The 20799-nt window shown below is 43.6% G+C and overlaps 1 protein-coding gene across 2 annotated transcripts in view; it reads right to left on the minus strand.

Annotated features, from left to right (window-relative positions):
• Window positions 1–20799, minus strand: part of sv2 (synaptic vesicle glycoprotein 2) — a 71254-nt gene that overhangs the window by 15066 nt on the left and 35389 nt on the right. The window contains exons 7-8 of one of the 2 annotated variants that reach the window (XM_043680551.1): window positions 5175–5255; window positions 4998–5036 (exon numbers count right to left, since the gene is read on the minus strand). In XM_043680551.1, coding sequence (XP_043536486.1) covers window positions 4998–5036; window positions 5175–5255 — 120 coding nt within the window. The remainder of the gene's footprint in view (window positions 1–4997; window positions 5037–5174; window positions 5256–20799) is intronic. The other variant, XM_043680552.1, reaches the window with a different exon arrangement.

The raw sequence follows: 20799 nt of genomic DNA on the forward strand, positions 1-20799 counted from the left end.
TGCATAATTTCAAGAGAACCTCTCTATTCATATTTCAACCCCTCACTGTGAAGGTCAACTTACAAACTGCCTTCCTGATTGCTTCCTGCGCCTGCTTGAGTGGAAGGCCACCCAAATCATTCTAAACACCAACCTTTAATAGATTTTCACCATTTAAAATTCTGCTTTCCAACGCTTCTCATCAGAGTGAACAATTTAAGATGCCTCCACATTTAACTGCATTCACTATCTTCTTGTTCAGTTACTGAACTTAGCCATATCCCTCTGAGTCTAGTTCACAGCTGACCTTCCCACCAAGTTTTATAACATCAGTAAACTTGAACACATTAGGACCTGGACCCGTCAACTATGTCATTAGATTGTAATAATCATCAGATCAAAAGACTGTGAATAACAGAGATCAGCACTGATCGTTGTGGCATCTATGAGACAGTCAATGGGTGTATCCTTTGACGTCTACTCAGGGTTGAGAGTTTCTGCCAAGAATCTTGTGACAGAACAGGCCATTTCTCGACCTGTGGATGTTTGAGTACATGGGTAGGATGCCCCACGGGGTGCTGGGATCCAGAGTGCAGCGCTTCCTCCCTTTTATTCCTTCTACTTCATGAAGGTGTTTGGACTGAAAAGCATGACGCAGCTTGTTATCAACATGAATAACTGGTAGCAAATTGCTCCCAGACACAATCTCAATGCTGCTGCAGGTGGAGGGCTTCACAGTAGTGTTTGCTTTGCTGTTTGAAAGTTGAGAAAACAGGACTGAGTTGGGGAGATGTTTTTCAGCCACCTGGACACAGGCTCCAGTCAATCAAAGGATATGGCAGAGACACTGGAGATGGATTTCTTCCACCACTCTGTCACTGATACACAGTCCAAGTCTCAGTACAGTGCAGGAGTGTAGTGATGACAACTACCTGAACTTCTCATGACTTGGTGTGATCCTTGTTGCCAAACACATATTGTCATAATTTGTAAAGCGGCTAAACTGGGGCAGCTGATCCAGCGTCGAATCTCCTTGTCCTCTTCACAAGAGGTAGCTTTCAAGATGTGGAGAATGCTCAACATTCTGAGGAGGTAGGGGAAGCCCTAAATGAGTTTTTTGCTTTGGTCTTTACAAAAGAAACGAACTTTGTAGTGAATGAAACCTTTGAAGAACAGGTGTGCATGCTGGAATGGATAGAGATAGAGGAAGCTGATGTGCTGAAAATTTTGTCAAACATTGACAAGTGGCAAGGCTCGGACCAGATTTATCCTCGGCTGCTTTGGGAAATGAGAAATGCGATTGCTTCGCCACTTGCAAAGATCTTTGCATCCGCGCTCTCCACTGGAGTCGTACTTGAGGACTGGAGAGAGGCAAATGTAATTCCTCTCTTCAAGAAAGGAAATAGGGAAATCCCCGGCAATTACAGACCAGTCAGTCTCATATCTGTCATCTGCAAGGTGTTAGAAAGGATTCTGAGGGATAGGATTTATGATCATCTGGAAGAGCATGGCTTGATTAAATGCAGTCAACACGGCTTTGTGAGGGGCAGGTCATGCCTCACGAACCTTATCGAGTTCGTTGAGGATGTGACTAGAAAAGTTGATGAGGGCCGAACTGTGGATGTGGTGTATATGGACTTCAGCAAGGCATTTGATAAGGTTCCCCATGGTAGGCTCATTCAGGTCAGGAGGAATGGGATACAGGGGAACTTAGCTGTCTGGATACAGAATTGGCTGGCCAACAGAAGACAGCGAGTGGTAGTAGAAGGAAAATATTCTGCCTGGAAGTCTGTGGTGAGTGGTGTTCCACAGGGCTCTGTCCTTGGGCCTCTACTGTTTGTAATTTTTATTAATGACTTGGATAAGGGGATTGAAGGATGGGTCGGTAAGTTTGCAGACGACACAAAGGTTTGAGGTGTTGTTGATGGTATAGAGGGCTGTTGTAGGCTGCAGCGGAACATTGACAGGATGCAGAGATGGGCTGAGGGGTGGCAGATGGAGTTCAACCTGGATAAATGCGAGGTGATGCATTTTGGAAGGTCGAATTTGAAAGCTGAGTACAGGATCAAGGATAGGATTCTTGGCAGTGTGGAGGAACAGAGGGATCTTGGTGTGCAGGTACATAGATCCCTTAAAATGGCACCCAAGTGGACAGGATTGTTAAGAAAGCATATGGTGTTTTGGCTTTCATTAACAGGGGGATTGAGTTTAAGAGTCGTGAGATCTTGTTGCAGCTCTATAAAACTTTGGTTAGACCGCACTTGGAATACTGCGTCCAGTTCTGGTCGCCCTATTATAGGAAAGATGTGGATGCTTTGGAGAACGTTCAGAGGAGGTTTACCAGGATGCTGCCTGGACTGGAGGGATTATCTTACGAAGAGAGGTTGACTGAGCTCGGACTTTATTCATTGGAGAAGAGGAGGAGGAGAGGGGACCTAATTGAGGTACACTAGATAATGAGAGGCACAGATAGAGTCGATAACCAGAGACTATTTCCCAGGGCAGAAATGGCTAACACGAGGGGTCATAGTTTTAAGCTGGTTGGAGGAAAGTATAGAGGGGATGTCAGAGGCGGGTTCTTTACACAGAGTGTTGAGAGAGCATGGAATGCGTTGCCAGCAGCAGTTGTGGAAGCAAGGTCATTGGGGACATTTAAGAGACTGCTGGACATGCATATGGTCACAGAAATTTGAGGGTGCATACATGAGGATCAATGGTCGGCACAACATCGTGGGCTGAAGGGCCTGTTCTGTGCTGTACTGTTCTATGTTCCAGGGTCTCCTTCAAAATATTATATGGGTAGTGGAATGTTAGGCTGACCAGGGGCAGATAGACAGGAGTTTCACTTTGGCAACATTTAGGGACAGATTGAGTTTCTGCTATGGAGAATTGAAGAGACTGCAAGTGGTTTACAAATCAGATGCAGAATTCACAATAATACTACAGTCATGGGCATCTATAGTGGTTGGTTTGGACACAGAGGTGGTTGAGGTAAAAGAGATTTCCATCAAGATGGTATTGGATGTTGACACCAGAAGGCAGTTGGTCTTTGCTGAGGTGAACAACTGCTGTCAGGTAAATTATAAATAGTAAGGTGGCCATTACGCAGCCTGGCTGGACAACAGTCGAGATTGTAAAGATGTCTGTTTCAGATCCCACATAAGTTACTTGCGGTCTGATGATCATGAAGCAAGCACGGGATTGTGAAGAACTTTCCGGATAATCTCCAATTTAGTTAGTCGAATGCTTTGGTCAGGTCAATTAATTCAATGAACAGTACATGGTGCTGTTCTTAACATTTTTCAGGGATTTGTCTGGCAACAAAAGACCACAACAGAGGTTTCTCTGGAAGATCTATAGCCACACAGTTTCTGGGAGGTTTCCCTCAGCCACAGGAAGTAAGTGATTCAGGAAAATATGCATCAGGATTTCCCCTGCTCTGGGAGAGGGACATACTTCAATAGTTTACACATCATGATTGATCTCCTTTCATGAAGAAAATCACAAGGGATCCATTCCTGAAGTTGGCCCATTGTACCTTAACCTTCCAAACCAGCAGGGCGAGTGCACAGGGGTCTTGATGTGAGCATCAGCTCAGTAGGAATATCTTCAAGCTGAAGTGTTGGTGCTCATTCTTTTGACTGCTTGTTGCAGTTTTCCTATCAATAGTGGCTCACCAATTGATTCCAGCACAGACCACTGGGGGATAGCAAGAGAGTATCAGCTCCCACAGTGGATTCACAGTTGACAGGTTGTGGAAAAGGTTATTCCAGTGTTGACGCATAGGATCGTCAAGTTTAAGAAGAGACACACAAATGTGTGAACAAGGAGGTTCTGTTCCATTTGACTTTGGCCCTGGTTCCCACCACGTCCTTCACCTGCCAGAACTCTCCCTGGACATGGATCTTGAGCTGTTAGAATACTTGGAGATAGTGAGGACTGCAGATGCTGGAGTGTCAGACTAGAGCTGGAAAAAGCACTGCAGGTCAAGCAGCATCAGAGGAGAAGGGGAGTCAACATTTCAGGTCGGAACTACAGCAATGTAGTTGTCTTCTGGGCAATTAGTGGTGGGCAATAAAAGCTGACCATGTGCCATGAATTACTTTTCATTCATGTCTCTTTTTAAGGCTGTTTTTCTAGCCCATTTCCCATTTTGGGTGAGCAGTGGGCATCCTGAAGAGGATTGTTCAGTCACAGAAGCTGCAGCCCAAAGACACCTCTACCACAACATAAGCATCCAATTGTGTCTGCATATCTGTCACCTGTGAGCAGGTCCTTGACCAAGGACTCCCAGGTTCACAGTTCTGTCCCTGTCGCCAATTACCCATCATATTTCAGGATGTGGTGATGTGTCCTGTTAGAAATATGCACGTGGCTTTAGTTAACATGAGGATTGTGGAGTGCTGTCATTGTCCGCATGACCCCGATGTGTTTGGATGCTGGTCAGGTTTTAGTGACATGTCGAAATATGATGACTACGTGCACTTTAACCCTGTAGCCTTTTCCACCTCACAGCTGGAAAGAAACAAAGTTTTCCATCACTTTGTCTGCCTCTGGGTCATTGCCAACTGCACCTTCACACTTCCACCTGGCCTTGCTACCAGGTGGAAGCGAAGGGAATGAGAAGAATCAAGGTTGCATTGGCTAACACAAGTTTTCCACCATGCCAAGAAGAGTAGCCATTGAGACAGGCTCGTAACAGTCTACAAATCAGAAAATGATGCCTGTATTCACCTTCTTCTGTCAGTGTTAGCCCAACCCCATGAGTGCTAATTCTGTTCAACACCTTTTCATGAGGTACTTTAATGAATGCCTTTCTAAAATCCAAATATGCTGCATTCACTGCACGTACCCTACTACAACAGATTTCCCAGCTCAGATTTCTCAAACGCACTTTCCCTTTAACAGTGGAGTTTCCACAAATCGGAATACTGGGAATTTCTTTCCTTGATGCATGAAGATTTCTGGGTTCTCTGGTGCAACTGGAAACATCAAAGCTTCAGGTGTTCAGAGCTTACCCTTGGCAAGACCTCAGAATCCTGCAGAGTCATTAACATCTAAGCAGAAGATAAAAATAACAATGGAAAGCGAAGGAGAGAGATTGAGAGAGATGCACAATTAATGCAGAGGAAGCAGTATTAAAGTGAATTAAGTTGCAGAAAGTAGAAAGGTAATAAGAACTACTGCTTACTTACTGAAAAGAAACGAGCTTTTCCACGGTGATTCCAGTAAAACATGCGCTGGAAAACTTGAAGAGCATCGACCTCCCGACCAGCCTGAAGGGGGTAAAATAAAGAAGGGATTCAGGAGATCCAAGTATTCAATTCTCCCAGAAACCTTCCTCCACTTCCAAATCCCTGCCTTCTGCCCCAACTCCCAATAGTCAAAGGCTCAGCAACAATAACTAACTCAGTCAAATTAAGCATTGAGCCCTCTATGTAAATACTATGTTTAACATAAACTATATATTACACATTATGCTACCAAAGAGGTGCTTAGATAAAACCTGATATTGAGCAAGACAAGGACATATTAGGGAAAGTGACTCAAACCTGTTTGAAGAAGTCAGATTTAAGGAACCTTTTGAAATGAGGGAAGATTGAGAGGTGGAGATGCTGAGAACGTGGGGGAGACTTCAAGGCACGACCGTCAACAATGCAACAACGAAAACTGAGGAACATGCAGGAGGCTAGACTCGGAGGAGAGAAACGAGGGTGGGTTTTTGATACATTTCCTTGCGTGTGTATGTGTGTAATGCAGAAGGAACGTAAGTGGGTAACGGTGCATCTTGGGCAATAATGCATTATCATGAGTCAAATCTCACTCCAGCAAACATCAGTACAGCCTCTTCGAGAAGTTACAGCAAGTGAACAGGATGCAATTCAACAGAACTGAGCTGGAGTAGGGAAAAGTCATACACAAGGAACAGGGACTAGCTGGTCAAAGGCCAACAATGAATTCTACCATAATGGTGACCACAGGATAACATCCTGTATGGATTAGGTTCACAGCTTTTATCAAATAGTATGAAGGATACTATAACTCCAGTGAATAGTACTTCTGTTGCTTTGTGTCCATCCTTGTGCTTGATCATGTGATTGCTGTGCTTTAATGAAAGGAGATAAACCAGAAACCTTTACTCTGTTTATTTCATTCCCTGACATGAACGTTTCCAGATTTTTCAATTTTAGAATCCACCTGAATAGAGATTGGGGAGTCTGTAATCCATCTTCAAGCACGTGGGAACTCCAACAATATATATAGCACAGGCATTTCAAATGAATATGGGGACCCCCTATATATAGGCCTTGGATGGTCAACATTTCTCCTCAGACAGGTACTCTCTTAGGAACAGGGATCTCCTATAAGGCGCAAGTCCATCGTACAAAGAATACTCCCTACATGCCTGGATGAGTGCAGCTCCAACAATACTCAAGTGGTTTATCATCTTCCAGCTCAAGGTTCACTTCATCAGCACTCTCCTCCAGTTTCAACATTCAGCTTCAACATGGCAGCAAATCACCAAGGATTCTTCGACAGCACCTGACAAACCTGTAACCCTTACCACTGCAAAGGACAAAGGCCTTTTACAGGAACACCATCACCTGCCAAAGTCCCAAACCATCAGACTTCAGAGAATCTCAGCTGCTTCATCATTCCTGGGTCAAAATCCTGGATCCCCGTGCTCTCACTACTTTCACCACAAAGATTGCAGCAGTTGCCCAGCACCTTCTCAAGGACACTTAGGAATGGTTAATAAATACTGGTATTGCCAGTGACAACCATATTCCAAACATATTTTTAGACTGCAGCTACAATGTAATCAAACAAAAACAGACACTGATCATGTAAGGTAATATAAGGGCAGATGGCCAAAACCTTGGACAAAGTTTTAAAGGGTCAGGTTCCAAGCAAGGATCACCTTTAAAGGGAAAACATGTAATTAAGGGTCAGAGTTAGGGCAGGAATTCCAGCCTGAAGGCACAGCCGCTAATTATGGAAGCAGAGAAATTTTCAAGAGGCCAGAATTAGAGGTGCACAGATATCTCATAGCATTGCAGGGCTAGAGATAGGGAGAGGTGAGGCCATTGGACAGATGTGAAAACAACGTTGAGAACCTTGAAATCGAGGCCATGGTTTAAAGAAAGGATGTGCATTTGAATAGTGCTTCTCTCAACTGCCTGACCAAATGAGGTCCTTCTGAAGTGTGGTCACTGAAGAAAACAAAGTAATCTATGCACAGCTACTTCCAAAATAGCAAATGCGATAATGACTAGATTATCCAGTCTTTGTGACATTGATTGAGGGATAAATATTGGTCAACCCGCAGGGAATAACTTCTCTGCTCTTCTTCAAAATAGTGTATTGCATCCTTTTACATCTACCTGAAAAGGCAGATGGGTTCTCAGTTTGATATCTCATTCAAAATACAACATCTCAGACACTGAGGGAGTTGCTGCATTGACCTTGATTTTGTTATGCTCAAGTTCTGCAGTGAGGCTTGAATCAAAATCTCTGTGACTCAAGCAAGAGTCCTACCAACTGAACAACTTAACCAGGTGTTAACATTAGTCATCAAGCATGCTAATGATGGGTGAATGAAACTCCATGCAAGTAAGAACACAGGCTGTTTTGGTCGATCTCAAGTTTATAGAGGGTAGAATGTGGGAGGAAAGTCAAGACTATGTTGAAATAGTCAAGTTTGGAGACAAGGTTACAGTAGCACATGAGCTGAAACAAGAGCAAAGTCAGACTTCAAGGTGGAAATAGGCAGCATTAATGCTAACACTGATGTACAGTCAGGAACTTATTTTGGGGTCAAATATGAGTCTCAGCTGTAAACCATCAGAGTGTCGGGGAGAGTTGGAAGCCAGGGAATTTCCATAAATTAATTTTTTTCAAAGTTCACAGAATAAATGCAAAAAGACATCCACTGAGGCCTCAATGTCACTGTTGTCACTGAATCTCCTGCTTCAGCTCATCGAGTGCATTAACACAGAGTCTTGGAAGATAAGGAAAGCCAAGTAGATCACTCCTGACTGCAATTACATTTGCATCACTCAGCCGAGCTCCTCCAATGATTTGGGCTTCATTTCTAAGGTGACAGTCACTGAGTGCTTTCCTTGTGGAGTTTGGCTGGATTTGACACAACTCAGCCATTGCCTCACTGTTGAAGCGAAGCTTTTGCTAGAGTCAACCCATAGACAGATTCAGAAGTGTCAGCTCTAGTTGATGGATGTGACTGGAACAGCAGTGGTGACACATTGGCCACCTTCCAAAAGTCAGAGTGCTAGATCAATAATATAGGAAAGGCACAAAGTAGAAGGGTGGAAACAGAATTCCCTGCAGTACGGTGGCACAGTGGTTAGCACTGCTGCCTCACAGCGCCAGAGACCCGGGTTCAATTCCCGCCTCAGGCAACTGACTGTGTGGAGTTTGCACCTTCTCCCCGTGTCTGCGTGGGTTTCCTCCGGGTGCTCCGGTTTCCTCCCACAGTCACAAAGATGTGCAAGTCAGGTGAATTGGCCATGCTAAATTGCCCATAGTGTTAGGTGAAGAGGTATGGGTGGGTTGCGCTTCGGCGGGTCGGTGTGGACTTGTTGGGCCAAAGGGTCTGTTTCCACACTGTAAGTAATGTAAAAAAAAAGAAAGGTAGCAAAACCATATCCAATTCCTGGCAATTTGTTAGGGTTTTCTCAAGCCAGTGGAAGCACATTACAGCAGCACAATGCTCGTTAATAAAATGAATAGGATTCAAGAAACCAATCCAGCCATCGCTAGAGTGACTCATGTTGACTGCTCTGAAGGAATTGTAAAATAAGTTAATTTGTTTGCCTTGTCTCAAAGACACTTCTCTACAATTTCTGTTCCATGTTTTCGACTTGAAATCTTCTGTTCAGAATGCTCCCTTCATCAGGGAATCAGGGTAATAATAAATGTCCTGCAGGCATTTTAGAAAAATGGGATACTGAATGGAAACATTGCAGCTCTGGTTGTGGCTCAGTGAGTCGCATTCTTGCCTGAGTCAGAAGGTTGTCACATCCATCAAACAGAACAGACACCTCTAAACCTGTCTATGGGATGACTCTCGCAAAAGCTTTGCTTCAGCAGTAAGGAGATAGCTGAGTTGTGCCATATGCAGCCAAACTGCAGGGGAAGCACTCCTTGATTGTCACCTTAGTAATGAACATTTAAGTCGCTGACTTTTGCTAGACTAGTGCAGAGGACTTTTTCTGTCAGCACGGTGGAAATCCCAAATCATTGGAGGAGCTCGGCTGACTGGTACATTTGGGAGAGAGCTATTCCCACTTTGGCCTTCCTCCACTTCCAAAACTCCGCATTATTGCACTCAATGAGCCAAACTAGGAGATTCGGTGACAACAATGGCGTTGAAGCCTCAGTGGATGCCTTTTTGCATTTCATCTGTGAACTTCTAAAAAGTTAGTTTATGGAAATTCCCGGGGAGATTCCAACTCCCTCTATTCCTTGACACTCAGATGGTTTGCACTTAGTCTCATACTTGTCCCAAAAATGAGCTCCTGATTATACATCAGTGTTAACACTAATGCTGCCTATTTCCACCTTGATAACTGACCTTGTCCTTGTTCATATGCTACTGTGATCTTGCCTCCGAACATGACTATTTCTACACACTATTGACTGGCTTCTCACATTCTACTTTATGTAAAGGTGAGATCAGCCAAAACACTGCTGCCTGTGTCCCATTTCAAAGATTTGAGCATTAAGTTCAAGTGGCACTAAACTTAGGCTCCACTTGTCCTCTCAACAGGCATAAAAGATAATCATTCTGAAGAACAGGGTAGATATCTCTGGCTCCCTATCAACTATTCATTATAGAATCACAGAATGCCTACACTGCGGAAAGAGGCCATTCAGCTCATCGAGTCCACATTAACCCTCTGAAGAGCATCCCAGCCAGACTCTCCCCATCCCGGTAACCCCACATTTCCCATCACTAGTCCGCCTAATCTGCACATCCTTGGCCATCACGGGGTGATTTAGCATGATTAATCCACCTAAGTTGAACAGATTTGGACGGAGGGAAGAAATCGGAGCACCCGGAGGAATCCCATGCAGACACGTGGAGAATGTGCAAACAGCACACAGACAGGCACTCGAGGGTGGAATCGAACTCTGACCACTGAGCCACCGTGCTACCTCAAACAATGCGTGACATTCATCAAGCAACCAACATGAACCACAGATTAAATGGTAGCTACTATTTGTGGGAGCCTGCTTTGTGCAAATTGCTTGTGGGATTTCCAACATTCCAGAAATTGTTTCATTGGCTACAATGCCGTGAAAGGTGCTATATAAGTGCAAATTCTTTCTCTGCATTCAGGAATTAAGACAGGCAGTACACCCCACACCATCATTTCACCTTACTACAGCCAACATGCAATACAGAGGAGACTGACTTCCCCCACAGCCCTGATGGACACAGTGAACAGCTTTGACTGACCCATATAGCATCACTGTGTGATATCACACTTTTGCAGGAAGCAATTGCTAATTTACATTTTTTCAGATTAAAAATATCTTGAAGGTAAATATTTGGAGGTCTGTGGTGAACCATCTGGAGAATGGAGTACTGCAATCCAAATTATTTTGAGGTGCCCCATGCTTTTGGATCTCAGACATGGAGATCCATATATCTAGTATCCAATGTACCTGCAGGTGATTAGCAGAGGGAATGAAACAAAAAGGATCTACTCTGACGATACTCCTCAATCCAGACTCAATCCAATTTTCTGTGCCAGAAAATCTAGGTTCAAGTCCCACCTGCTCTGAGGTGCATCAAAACACGAACAAACAGAGTGATTAAAACAGCTCGTCAACTCCATCATCCAACTATGTACCGAATGGGCACTTGATCATGTTATTCAATGGTCCGTCCAGAACCCTCAGGAAGAATTTACTAGCCTTTGGTGAAAAGTAATTAGAATAATTCATAAGGGAGAGAGAGAGAAACTATTGGAGGGATCCAGAAAATGTGGCCAAATGCGTCCCCCAGACCCCAAACCACCCTTCCCGAGAGCTACAGAGGATAGAGTGAGTGAAAATTTCAAAATAGATTGCTGAGCTAAGTTGTTAGCAGCGAGAGTACAGGATACAAAACCAAGGTGAGTAAGTTGAGTTGAGATACTGGTCAGCTTGGATCAAACTGAAAAATGGGACAACTGAAGGGGCTGAATGGCCTGCCCCATTCCCATTGCTCTGACGAGACAACACCAACCTGCAATGTGGGTGCAAACATGGCAAAACTACAGTGGGAACTTGAGAAAAGAAATTCTGATAATCAACAAAATGCTAAGAAAAGTTGATTTTTTTAAAATCTAGTCTGATGTTCAAACCTAGATTGCAGCAAACCCCACTCCAGATACCTGTGACCTCCTCCAACAATATCAATACACCTGGAACTTTGCATTCCTTCAACTTGGCCCTTTGTAAATCCTCTGCTTTCCATGTTCACTGTAACCTTGGCCTCAAGCTCTAGAATTCTTTTTAAACCTCACTTTCCTCCTTTAAGATGCGAACCTCTTGGACTTGCTGATTTCTCCTTTAGCTTTGTGTGTCATTCTTTAGGTCTGAGAACGCACCTGTTAGCACATGGCCCATTTTACTCCTATAAAGATGCTATTTAAAGGAAAGTTGACCCTCAATTTTTTTTTTAAATTTCAAATATATACTTTATTCATAATCTTAAATACAAACACAGTCACTAGAGCAATTTAGTTCTGTGCAGTCTTTGCATATAGAAAACAAACAAACATTGGAGTTTGACTCTCCCAACATTTCCAAAGACGCAAAGTTATTTTTTACTCTGCAATACATTATTTACAGATATTTGAGGCACTGAGTGTGTCCAATAACTGAACAGACCCCCACTGAACTGTGGCAGAAAGATCTTAGATGGTGGTTTCTCCTCACTGCAACTTAGCCAGAGCTGCCCCATACTTCACTGCACTCCTCAGCACGTAGTCCTCGACCCTGGAATGTGCCAATCTGCAACACGCGATCAGGGTTAACTCCTTGCACTGGAAGACCAGGCTTTGGGCAGCCTAAAGTACATTTTCCGCCAAGGTGATGGTCTTCCAGGGGTACCCAATGTTTATCTCAGTGTGTATTCTGGGGTACAAATGATACAACAGAGTCCTGCATCACAGAGCTACTTGGGACAAACCTTGACAAAAACTACGCATCTTTCTCCAGACCTGTGGCCAGTGGTGCACCACAAGGATCGGTGCTTTTTGTCATTTAGATAAATGATTTGGATGTGAACATAGGAATTAGTGTTAGTAAGTTTGCAGATTACACTAAAATTGGAGGTGCAGTGAATAGCAAAGAAGGTTACCTCGGAGTACAACAGGATCTTGAGCAGATTGGCCAATAGGCTGAGAAGTGGCAGGTGGAGTATAATTTAGATAAATGTGAAGTGCTGCATTTTGGGAAGGCAAATCTCAGCAGGACTTACACACTTAATGGTAAGGCCTTGGGGATTGTTGCTGAACAAAAAAACCTTAGAGTGCAAATTCATAGTACCTTGAAAGTGGAGTCACAGGTAGACAGGATAGTGAAGAAGGTGTTTAGTATGCTTTCCTTTATTGGTCAGACCATTGAGTATAGGAGTTTGGAGATCATGTTACTGCTGTAGAGGACATTGGTTAGGCCACTTTTGGAATATTGTGTGCAATTCTGGTCTCCCTCTTATGGGAAAGGATGTTATGAAATTGAAAGGGTTCAGAAAGGATTTATAAGGATGTTGGCAGGGTTGGAGGATTGAGCTATAGGAAGAGGCTGAAATAGGCTAGAACTGTTTTCCCTGGAGTGTCGGAGGCTGAGGGGTGATATTATAGAGGTTTATAAAATCATGAGGGGCATGGATAAGGTAAATAGACAAGGTAGAAGTGCGTACTGCAGATGCTGGAGATTACAGTCAAGATTAGAGTGGTGCTTGAAAAGCACAGCAAGTTAGGCACCATCCGAGAAGCAGGAAAAGTTGACATTTCGGGCAAGAGCCCAGAAAAATAGACAAGATATTTTCCCTAGGGAGGGGCTGTCCAGAACTAACGAGCATAGGTTTAGGATGAGAAGGGAAAGATTTTAAAGGGACCTTAAAGGCAACTTTTTCACGCAGAGGGTGGTGCGTGTATGGAATGAGCTGCCAGAGGAAGTGGTGGAGGCTGGTACAATGACAACATTTAAAAGGCATCTGGACGGGTGTATGAATAGGAAGGGATATGGGCCAAGTGCTGGCAAACGAGACTAGATTAGGTTAGGATATCTGGTCATCATGGATGAGTTGGACTGAAGAGTCGGTTTCTGGGCTGTACATCTCTGTGACTCTATGACCTCCTTTGCAAAGGCACATTCCAGCAGATGTGTGGCAATCTCTATGCTCCGCCAACCTCCATTAATTACCCAGCTGCTTTGAGGGCAGCATGCAGTGGCACACATAGACTAGGTGTGCATAAAAGATTTAACAAGTAATGCTCTTCTCACTGCCACCAACCAGATTCATTCCTCCCATTGACTAGGTCATACCCTCCACCTGTCTTCAGCTATCCCCACTTTATCTGCAGCTTCCCCTACATCCACACCCAGTCCTGAAGAAGGATTACGCCAAAATGTCGACTTCACCACCTCCTGATGCTGACTGGCTTGCTGTGTTGTTCCAGCCTCCTGCCTGTCTAATTCTCACCAACAACCAAGATACGATTGGTGTTTGTTGGAAAATCCTGAAAATGATCTGAAAATGACTTTGGCAGCTTGCTCAGGAAACAACCAGAATTTGTGCCATCATAATACCGCAATATTCCAGCAGGAAAAATGGATGTTTTCACAGGGATAAGACAGGGCACGAAGGTGTTAATCTGAACAATTCACTTATGAAAATGGTTGACTTTGAAGAAACAAAAGGAGGATTTGGCAAGATAGCATGGGCTTGTCAAATATTCATGAGTCAGGAATGACTCATTGCACTCTATGTGAAAAGTGCCGATATCATGGCAAAAGCAGCCAACTGAATAATATTTATTCTGATAACTCAAATTTATATTTTTAGCTTACAAATGTCAAACATTGATCCTTCAATGTGCAAGCTTGGCTTTTCCTACCGGAGATTGTAAATTATACTCTCATAATTTGGGTGGACATTGAAATTTAGAGCACATCACTCTAATAAAACAAACAGATTATAAGTAACTAAAGCTACTGGCAAGAGTTAAATAATATAGATTGTACAGTTGGGTGGCAATGCAACAGACACTGGATATCTGGATTGAACATCCTCGGTCAAATCTATCATCTGTTGGTAAAGAGACAGAAACATAATCTTGCTGGCACTCCAGTGTAGCGTGAAGGGAGTGTGGCATTGTCTGACATGTTCTCAATTCAAAGAGATGCTAATCTGAGACCCTGTCTGCCTCTCAGGTGGACGCTTGTGAAGAGAAGGAGGGGAATTCCTCCTGATGCCCTGGTCAATATTTATCCCTCAATCTACAGCACAAAAGAACAGATTATCTAGTCACTGTCACCCTGTTGTTTATAGGAGCTTGCATCATGCACATTCGCTTCAATATTTTCTGCATTATAACAGTGACTATATTTGTACTTCACTGGCTATAAAGTATTCGAAATAGCAGGTCATTGTGAAAAGTGCCAAATTGATGCAAGTTTGCATTTCCATGTCACATTATATTTGAAACAGTTTGTGGCTCCTAGTTGGCTGTTATAATTTCTACATTATAACACCAACCATGCTTCAAAATGTGGTCTTCATTGTTTAGGGTTGAGGTAATGCAATTTGCTTCATAGATGCAAGACTCTCTTTCCTTTCACAATCGCTAAAAAAAAAAGGCAGGCATCAACCCTTTGTTTGAGCTCCAGAAGATTGGGACACATCTCTTTTACTGTTTACATTATTACCTCCAGAATCCATGCTGGAAGGTGCTCTATACAATGAACTGAGAAAGTAAATGGCAAGGTAGTTCATGGTGATTGCTACTATTCTGTGTAGCCCAGCTAGTTTCGAGAGAATGATTGAGTAGAATTGATGAGGAGTAAAGGAGTGGCATTACCTCTCCTTCTCTTCCCAGATTAATACTGCACATTAATTAGTAAAAAGAGCATATTTATATCACACTTGCCATAATTTCAGGACATGCTGAACTGCTTTACACAGAGTAACATAAGATATATTTGTCAGCCTATTACTGGTAATAAATAGTAATACGGAGTACAGAAACCAGAATTGCTGCTTATCAGCCCCTTGACTAGAAGCAAACCTGAGCATGTGCATGTTAAAGGATGGCAATCTTTGCACTTGTTTGGTTTTTGTTTGTCAATATTGTGTGCAATTCTGGTCTCCTTCCTATCGGAAGGATGTTGTGAAACTTGAAAGGGTTCTGAAAAGATTTATAAGGATGTTGCCAGGGTTGGAGGATTTGAATTATAGGGAGAGGGTGAATAGGTTAGGGTTGTTCTCCCTGGAGCGTCGGAGGCTGAGGGGTGACCTTCTAGAGGTTTATAAAATCATGAGGGGCATGGATAGGGTAAATAGACACGTCTCTTCCCTGGGGTGTGGGGGAACCGAGAACTAGAGGGCATGGTTTAGGGTGAGAGGGGAAAGATACAAGACCTAAGGGGCAACTTTTTCACGCAGAGAGTGGTGCATGTATAAAATGAGCTCCCAGAGGAAGTGGCGGCTAGTACAATTGTAAATTTTAGGAGGCATCTGGATGGGTATATGAACAGGGAGGGTTTGAAGGAATATGGGCCAGCTGCTGGCAGGTGGGACCAGACTGGGTTGGGATATCTAATCGGCATGAACAAGTTGGACCGAAGGGTCTGTTTTCATGCTGTACATCTGACTCTATATATAGCACAGCGACAGGCCATTCAGTTCAACTAGTTAATGCTGGCATTTATGGTCCATTCAAGCCTTCTTCCATCTTTCCCGATTGAAATTTATGATCATAGCCCGTACTCCCTTCCTCCTCAAACAATGTCTAGCTCTTACTTCAATGCATCTCCACTATTCATTTCAACTGTTCCTTGTGATAGAGTATTTCCCACTCTTACTAATCTTTGGATAAGGAAATCTCTTCTGAATTCTCGATAACAATTCTTGGTGATGGCCCTACATTGTTGGCCTCCAGTTATGCGCTTTCCCGAAAGAGAACAATCCTCCACGTTCCCACTCTGTCTAAATCTTTAAACCTTTATTAGGTTGCTCTTCAGCCTTGTTTTTGCAAAAGAAAACAGACCAAGCCTGTCAATCCTTGCCTGAGATATATATCCATGTATTTCTGGTATCTGCCTTGTAAACTTTCTCTGTATCCACTCTAGTGCATCTGTATCTTTTTATGTAAAATGGCAGTCAAAAATGTGTGCATTACTATAAACCAAGTTAGATACAGCTGTGGCACAACTTCTATGCTTTTTAATTGTATCCTTCTAGAAAAATAGCCCCATGTTTAATTTAGGTGTCTTATTTACAGAACTTGAGGTATAGTTTTAGTGATCAGTGTAATTGTCCTGAGACCCTTCATTCCTTGACCCTACCTAGTCCCGCAGCTGCCTAATAAGAAGTGATCTCCGTGTTCCTCCTATCAAAATCTATGAATTGATTCATGCTGAACAGCTGATGAACTACATTTGAGGTAAAGTTTTTACAAAGTTAATTCACAGAATGTGGGGGCTGTTAAACAAGCCAGGATATATTGCCCACCCTTAACCGTCCTTGAGAAGGTGGTGCTGAGCTTCCTTCATGAATCGCTGCAGTCCATGTTCTGCAGGGACATCCACAATACTGTAAGAGAAGGAATCCCAGATTTTGCCCCAACAACATTGAAAGAACAATGATATAGATCCAAAGCAAAATGGCTTGGAAAGTTGTGCCTCCAATGTATCTGCTGCCCTTGACCTTGTAGATAATAGTGGTTTCAGGTTTGAAAGGTGTTGCACAAGGGGTATTGTTGAGGCTTTGCACTGCATCATGTGCACACTGCAGCCACTGTGTGTCAGGTCACTGTTGTAATGCAGAAAATGCAGTATTTAATTTGCATAGAACAAGCTACCATAAACAACAACTTGCCCATGCCAACCAGATATCCCAACCCAATCTAGTCCCACTTGCCAGCACCCGGCCCATATCCCTCCAAACCCTTCCTGTTCATATACCCTTCCAAATGCCTCTTAAATATTGCAATTGCACCAGCCTCCACCATTTCCTCTGGCAGCTCATTCCATACACGTACCACACGTACCACCCTCTGCATGAAAAAGTTGTCCCATAGGTCTCTTTTATATCATTTCCCCTCTCACCCTAAACCTATGCCCTCTAGTTCTGGACTCTCCGACCACAGGGAAAAGACTTTGCCTATTTACACGATCCATGCCCCTCATAATTTTGTAAACCACAAAAGGTAACCCCTCAGTGTCCGACGCTCCAGGGAAAGCAGCCCCAGCCTGTTCAGCCTCTCCCTATACCACAAATCCTCCAAACCTGGCAACATCCTTGTCAATCTTTTCTGAACCCTTTTCACAACATCTTTCCGATAGGAAGGAGACCAGAATTGCACGCAATATTCCAACAGTGGCCTAACCAATATCCTGTACAGCCACAACATGACCTCCCAACTCCTGTACTCAATACTCTGACCAATAAAGGAAAGCATACCAAATGCCTTCTTCACTATCTTATCTACCTGCGACTCTACTTTCAAGGAGCTATGAACCTGAATGCCAAGGTCTCTTTGTTCAGCAACACACCCTAGGACCTTACCATTAAGTGTAGAAGTCCTGCTAAGATTTGCTTTCTCAAAATGCAGCACCTCGCATTTATCTGAATTAAACTCCATCTGCCACTTCTCAGCCCATTGGCCCATCTGGTCAAGATCCTGTTGTAATCTGAGGTAACCCTTTTCGCTGTCCACTATACCTCCAATTTTGGGGTCATCTGCAAACTTACTAACTGTACCTCTTATGCTCGCATCCAAATCATTTATATAAATGACAAAAAGTAGAGGACCCAGCACCGATCCTTGTGGCACTCCACTGATCACAAGCCTCCAGTCAGAAAAACAACCCTCCACCACCACCCTCTGTCTTCTACCTTGAGCCAGTTCTGTATCCAAATGGCTAATTCTCCCTGTATTCCATGAGATCTAACCTTGCTAATCAGTTTCCCATGGGGAACCTTGTCGAATGCCTTACTGAAGTCCATATAGATCACATCTACTGCACTGCCCTCATCAATCCTCTGTGTTTTTTGAGGAAGTATCAATAAAGTTTGTGAGACATGATTTCCCACGCACAAAGCCATGTTGACTATCCCTAATCAGTCCTTGCCTTTCCAAATACATGTACATCCTGTCCCTCAGGATTCCCTCCAACAACTTGCCATCACCGACGTCAGGCTCACTGGTCTATTGTTCCCTGGCTTGTCCTTACCACTCTTCTTAAACAGTAGCACCACATTAGCCAACCTCCAGTCTTCCTGCACCTCACTGTGACTATCGATGATATAAATTTCTCAGCAAGAGGCCCACTTCTCTAGCTTCCCACAGACGTCTAGGGTAAACCTGATCAGGTCCTGGGGATTTATCCACTGTTATGTTTTAATTTTTAATGGTTGTGCTGGCCCACCCTCAGGCTACTGTGGAAGTTTCTACCAGGTGCTCTGATTTCCTCCCACAATCCAAAGATGTGCAGGTTACGTGGATTGGCCAAGCTAAATTGCCCATAGTGTCCAGGGATGTACAGGTTAGATGGATTAGCCATGGGAATGCAGGGTTACAGGGATAGGGTGGGGGTCTGGGTGGGATGCCCTTCAGAGGGTCAGTGTGGGCTCAATGGACAGCTTCTAAACTGTAGGGATTCTATGAAATTGGCTATCACAAAATAATTCTTTTGCTCTTCAAACAATATTGTGTGACCTTCACCACCTACAGGAGAGGACAGGCAAGACCTCAGTTTCACACCTTAGCAATGCATTGGAGTGTCAGTCTGGATTTCACGTCTGTGTTAAGATTGGAACCTACTACCTCCCTGCACAGAGGTGAGAACCACGGGTGGCATCCAACCTTACTGTAACATGATACAATTCCCGAGCTAGCCCCAATTGCCTTTTGTTCAAATTGATTGCTCCATTATTCTTCCTTCTCCTATTTAGATCATCCCTTAAGACTGAGGTTCACTTCAATATGATGAGTTCTAAGATTGCTGATGAATCTAATTTGTGAGCGGTCAGATGCAGGACAAGTGGCGCTTGAAGGAAGGGTTAGAAGGGTTTTCTAGAGGTAGATAGAAATATCTTCTGCTAGGGCTTTTTTTTCAAATCAGTGTTTTTGCATGCTGTAGTTGGGCATTTTGTTTGGTGTAGCTGGATTACACTGATTACTGGGAACACAGCTGAGCAAGTGCATCAAAGGCTCGAATGCCAGGTGCAGCAGCACGTGAAGCTGCTCAATCTGGCAAAGGCCCACAGAAGGTCACCTTCTAAAAACCACGTACTCACAAGAGAAACAAACATGGAATTTGTTTCAAGGAAATATTTGCTTCTTAAAAATAAAGGGATAATAGCAACTTTACATGTGCAGAAACAGGACAGGATACCAAATCCTTCACTGTCACTGTGTCAAAAACACCAGAACTTCTTTCCCAGCAGCACTCTGGGTGCACCTATACCACATGGACTGCAGCTCACCAGCACCTTCTAAGGGACAATTAGGAACAGGCAACAAACGCTGACCTAGATTAGAGTGGTGCTGGAAAAGCAAATCGCCATATCCAATGAATGAATGAAAATAGATTCCTGCTGCTCTACACATTGCTCAATGTCCACTCCAGGCAAAAATCAAAATTCTGTGGATGCTGGAATTCTGAAACAAGAGCAAACAAAAAGCTGCAAGCTCAGCAGGTCAGGAATCGTTTATGGAGATAAATGAATTGAATATTTCAGGTCAGTGACCGTTCATCAGAATTCTGGTTAAAATGTTGGTTCTGTTGAGGCTGCCCAGCCTGAATTTCATGTATTAATTAACAAGAGAGCTGGAGAATACTGACGTGTTTCTGCATAGGAAGGCATTGAGCCATTCAGGCTCTCAAGCCTATTCCATCATTCTAAATTGCAGCTGGTCTATTCCTCAAATCAATTTACTCTGGATTCCTTATTGAACCAAAACTATCGATCAAGTATTATAGTGGGCAGCACGGTGTCTCAGTGGTTAGCACTGCTGCCTCACAGCACCAGGGTCCCAGGTGCAATTCCAGCCTTGGGCGACTGTCTGTGTGGAGTTTGCATATTCTCCCCATGTCTGTGTGGGTTTCCTCTGGGTGGTCCGGTTTCCTCCCACAATCTAAAAAGGTGCAGGTTAGGTGAATTGGCCATGCTAAATTGCCCATAGTGATAGGTGCATCAGTCAGAGGGAAATGAGTCTGGGTGGGTTACTCTTCGGGGGGTCGGTGTGGACTTGTTGGGCTGAAGGGCCTGTTTCCACACTGTCGAGAACCTAATCTAATCCTAGTTCTGCAACCACCAATGGTGCCCCTAATATCCACAACATTTTAGGGAAAAATTTAAACTTTAAGTAACAAGGATCATTCGTTACTTCATTATACTGTATCTATAATGGCTTTCTAAACGCCCTGATTGTAAAACAAAATGCATAAAAATAACTTGCTACATACTGTTGCTTGGTTGCGCCAAAGAGGCAGAGGCAGAAGCCGGTGCTGTGGATGGGCTGAACAAGCACCATCTGCTGACTGATTATAGATAGCCATGCTTTGAAAATT

The sequence above is a fragment of the Chiloscyllium plagiosum genome, chromosome 40 (assembly GCF_004010195.1).
Source record: "Chiloscyllium plagiosum isolate BGI_BamShark_2017 chromosome 40, ASM401019v2, whole genome shotgun sequence".
Classification (NCBI taxonomy): domain Eukaryota; kingdom Metazoa; phylum Chordata; class Chondrichthyes; order Orectolobiformes; family Hemiscylliidae; genus Chiloscyllium; species Chiloscyllium plagiosum.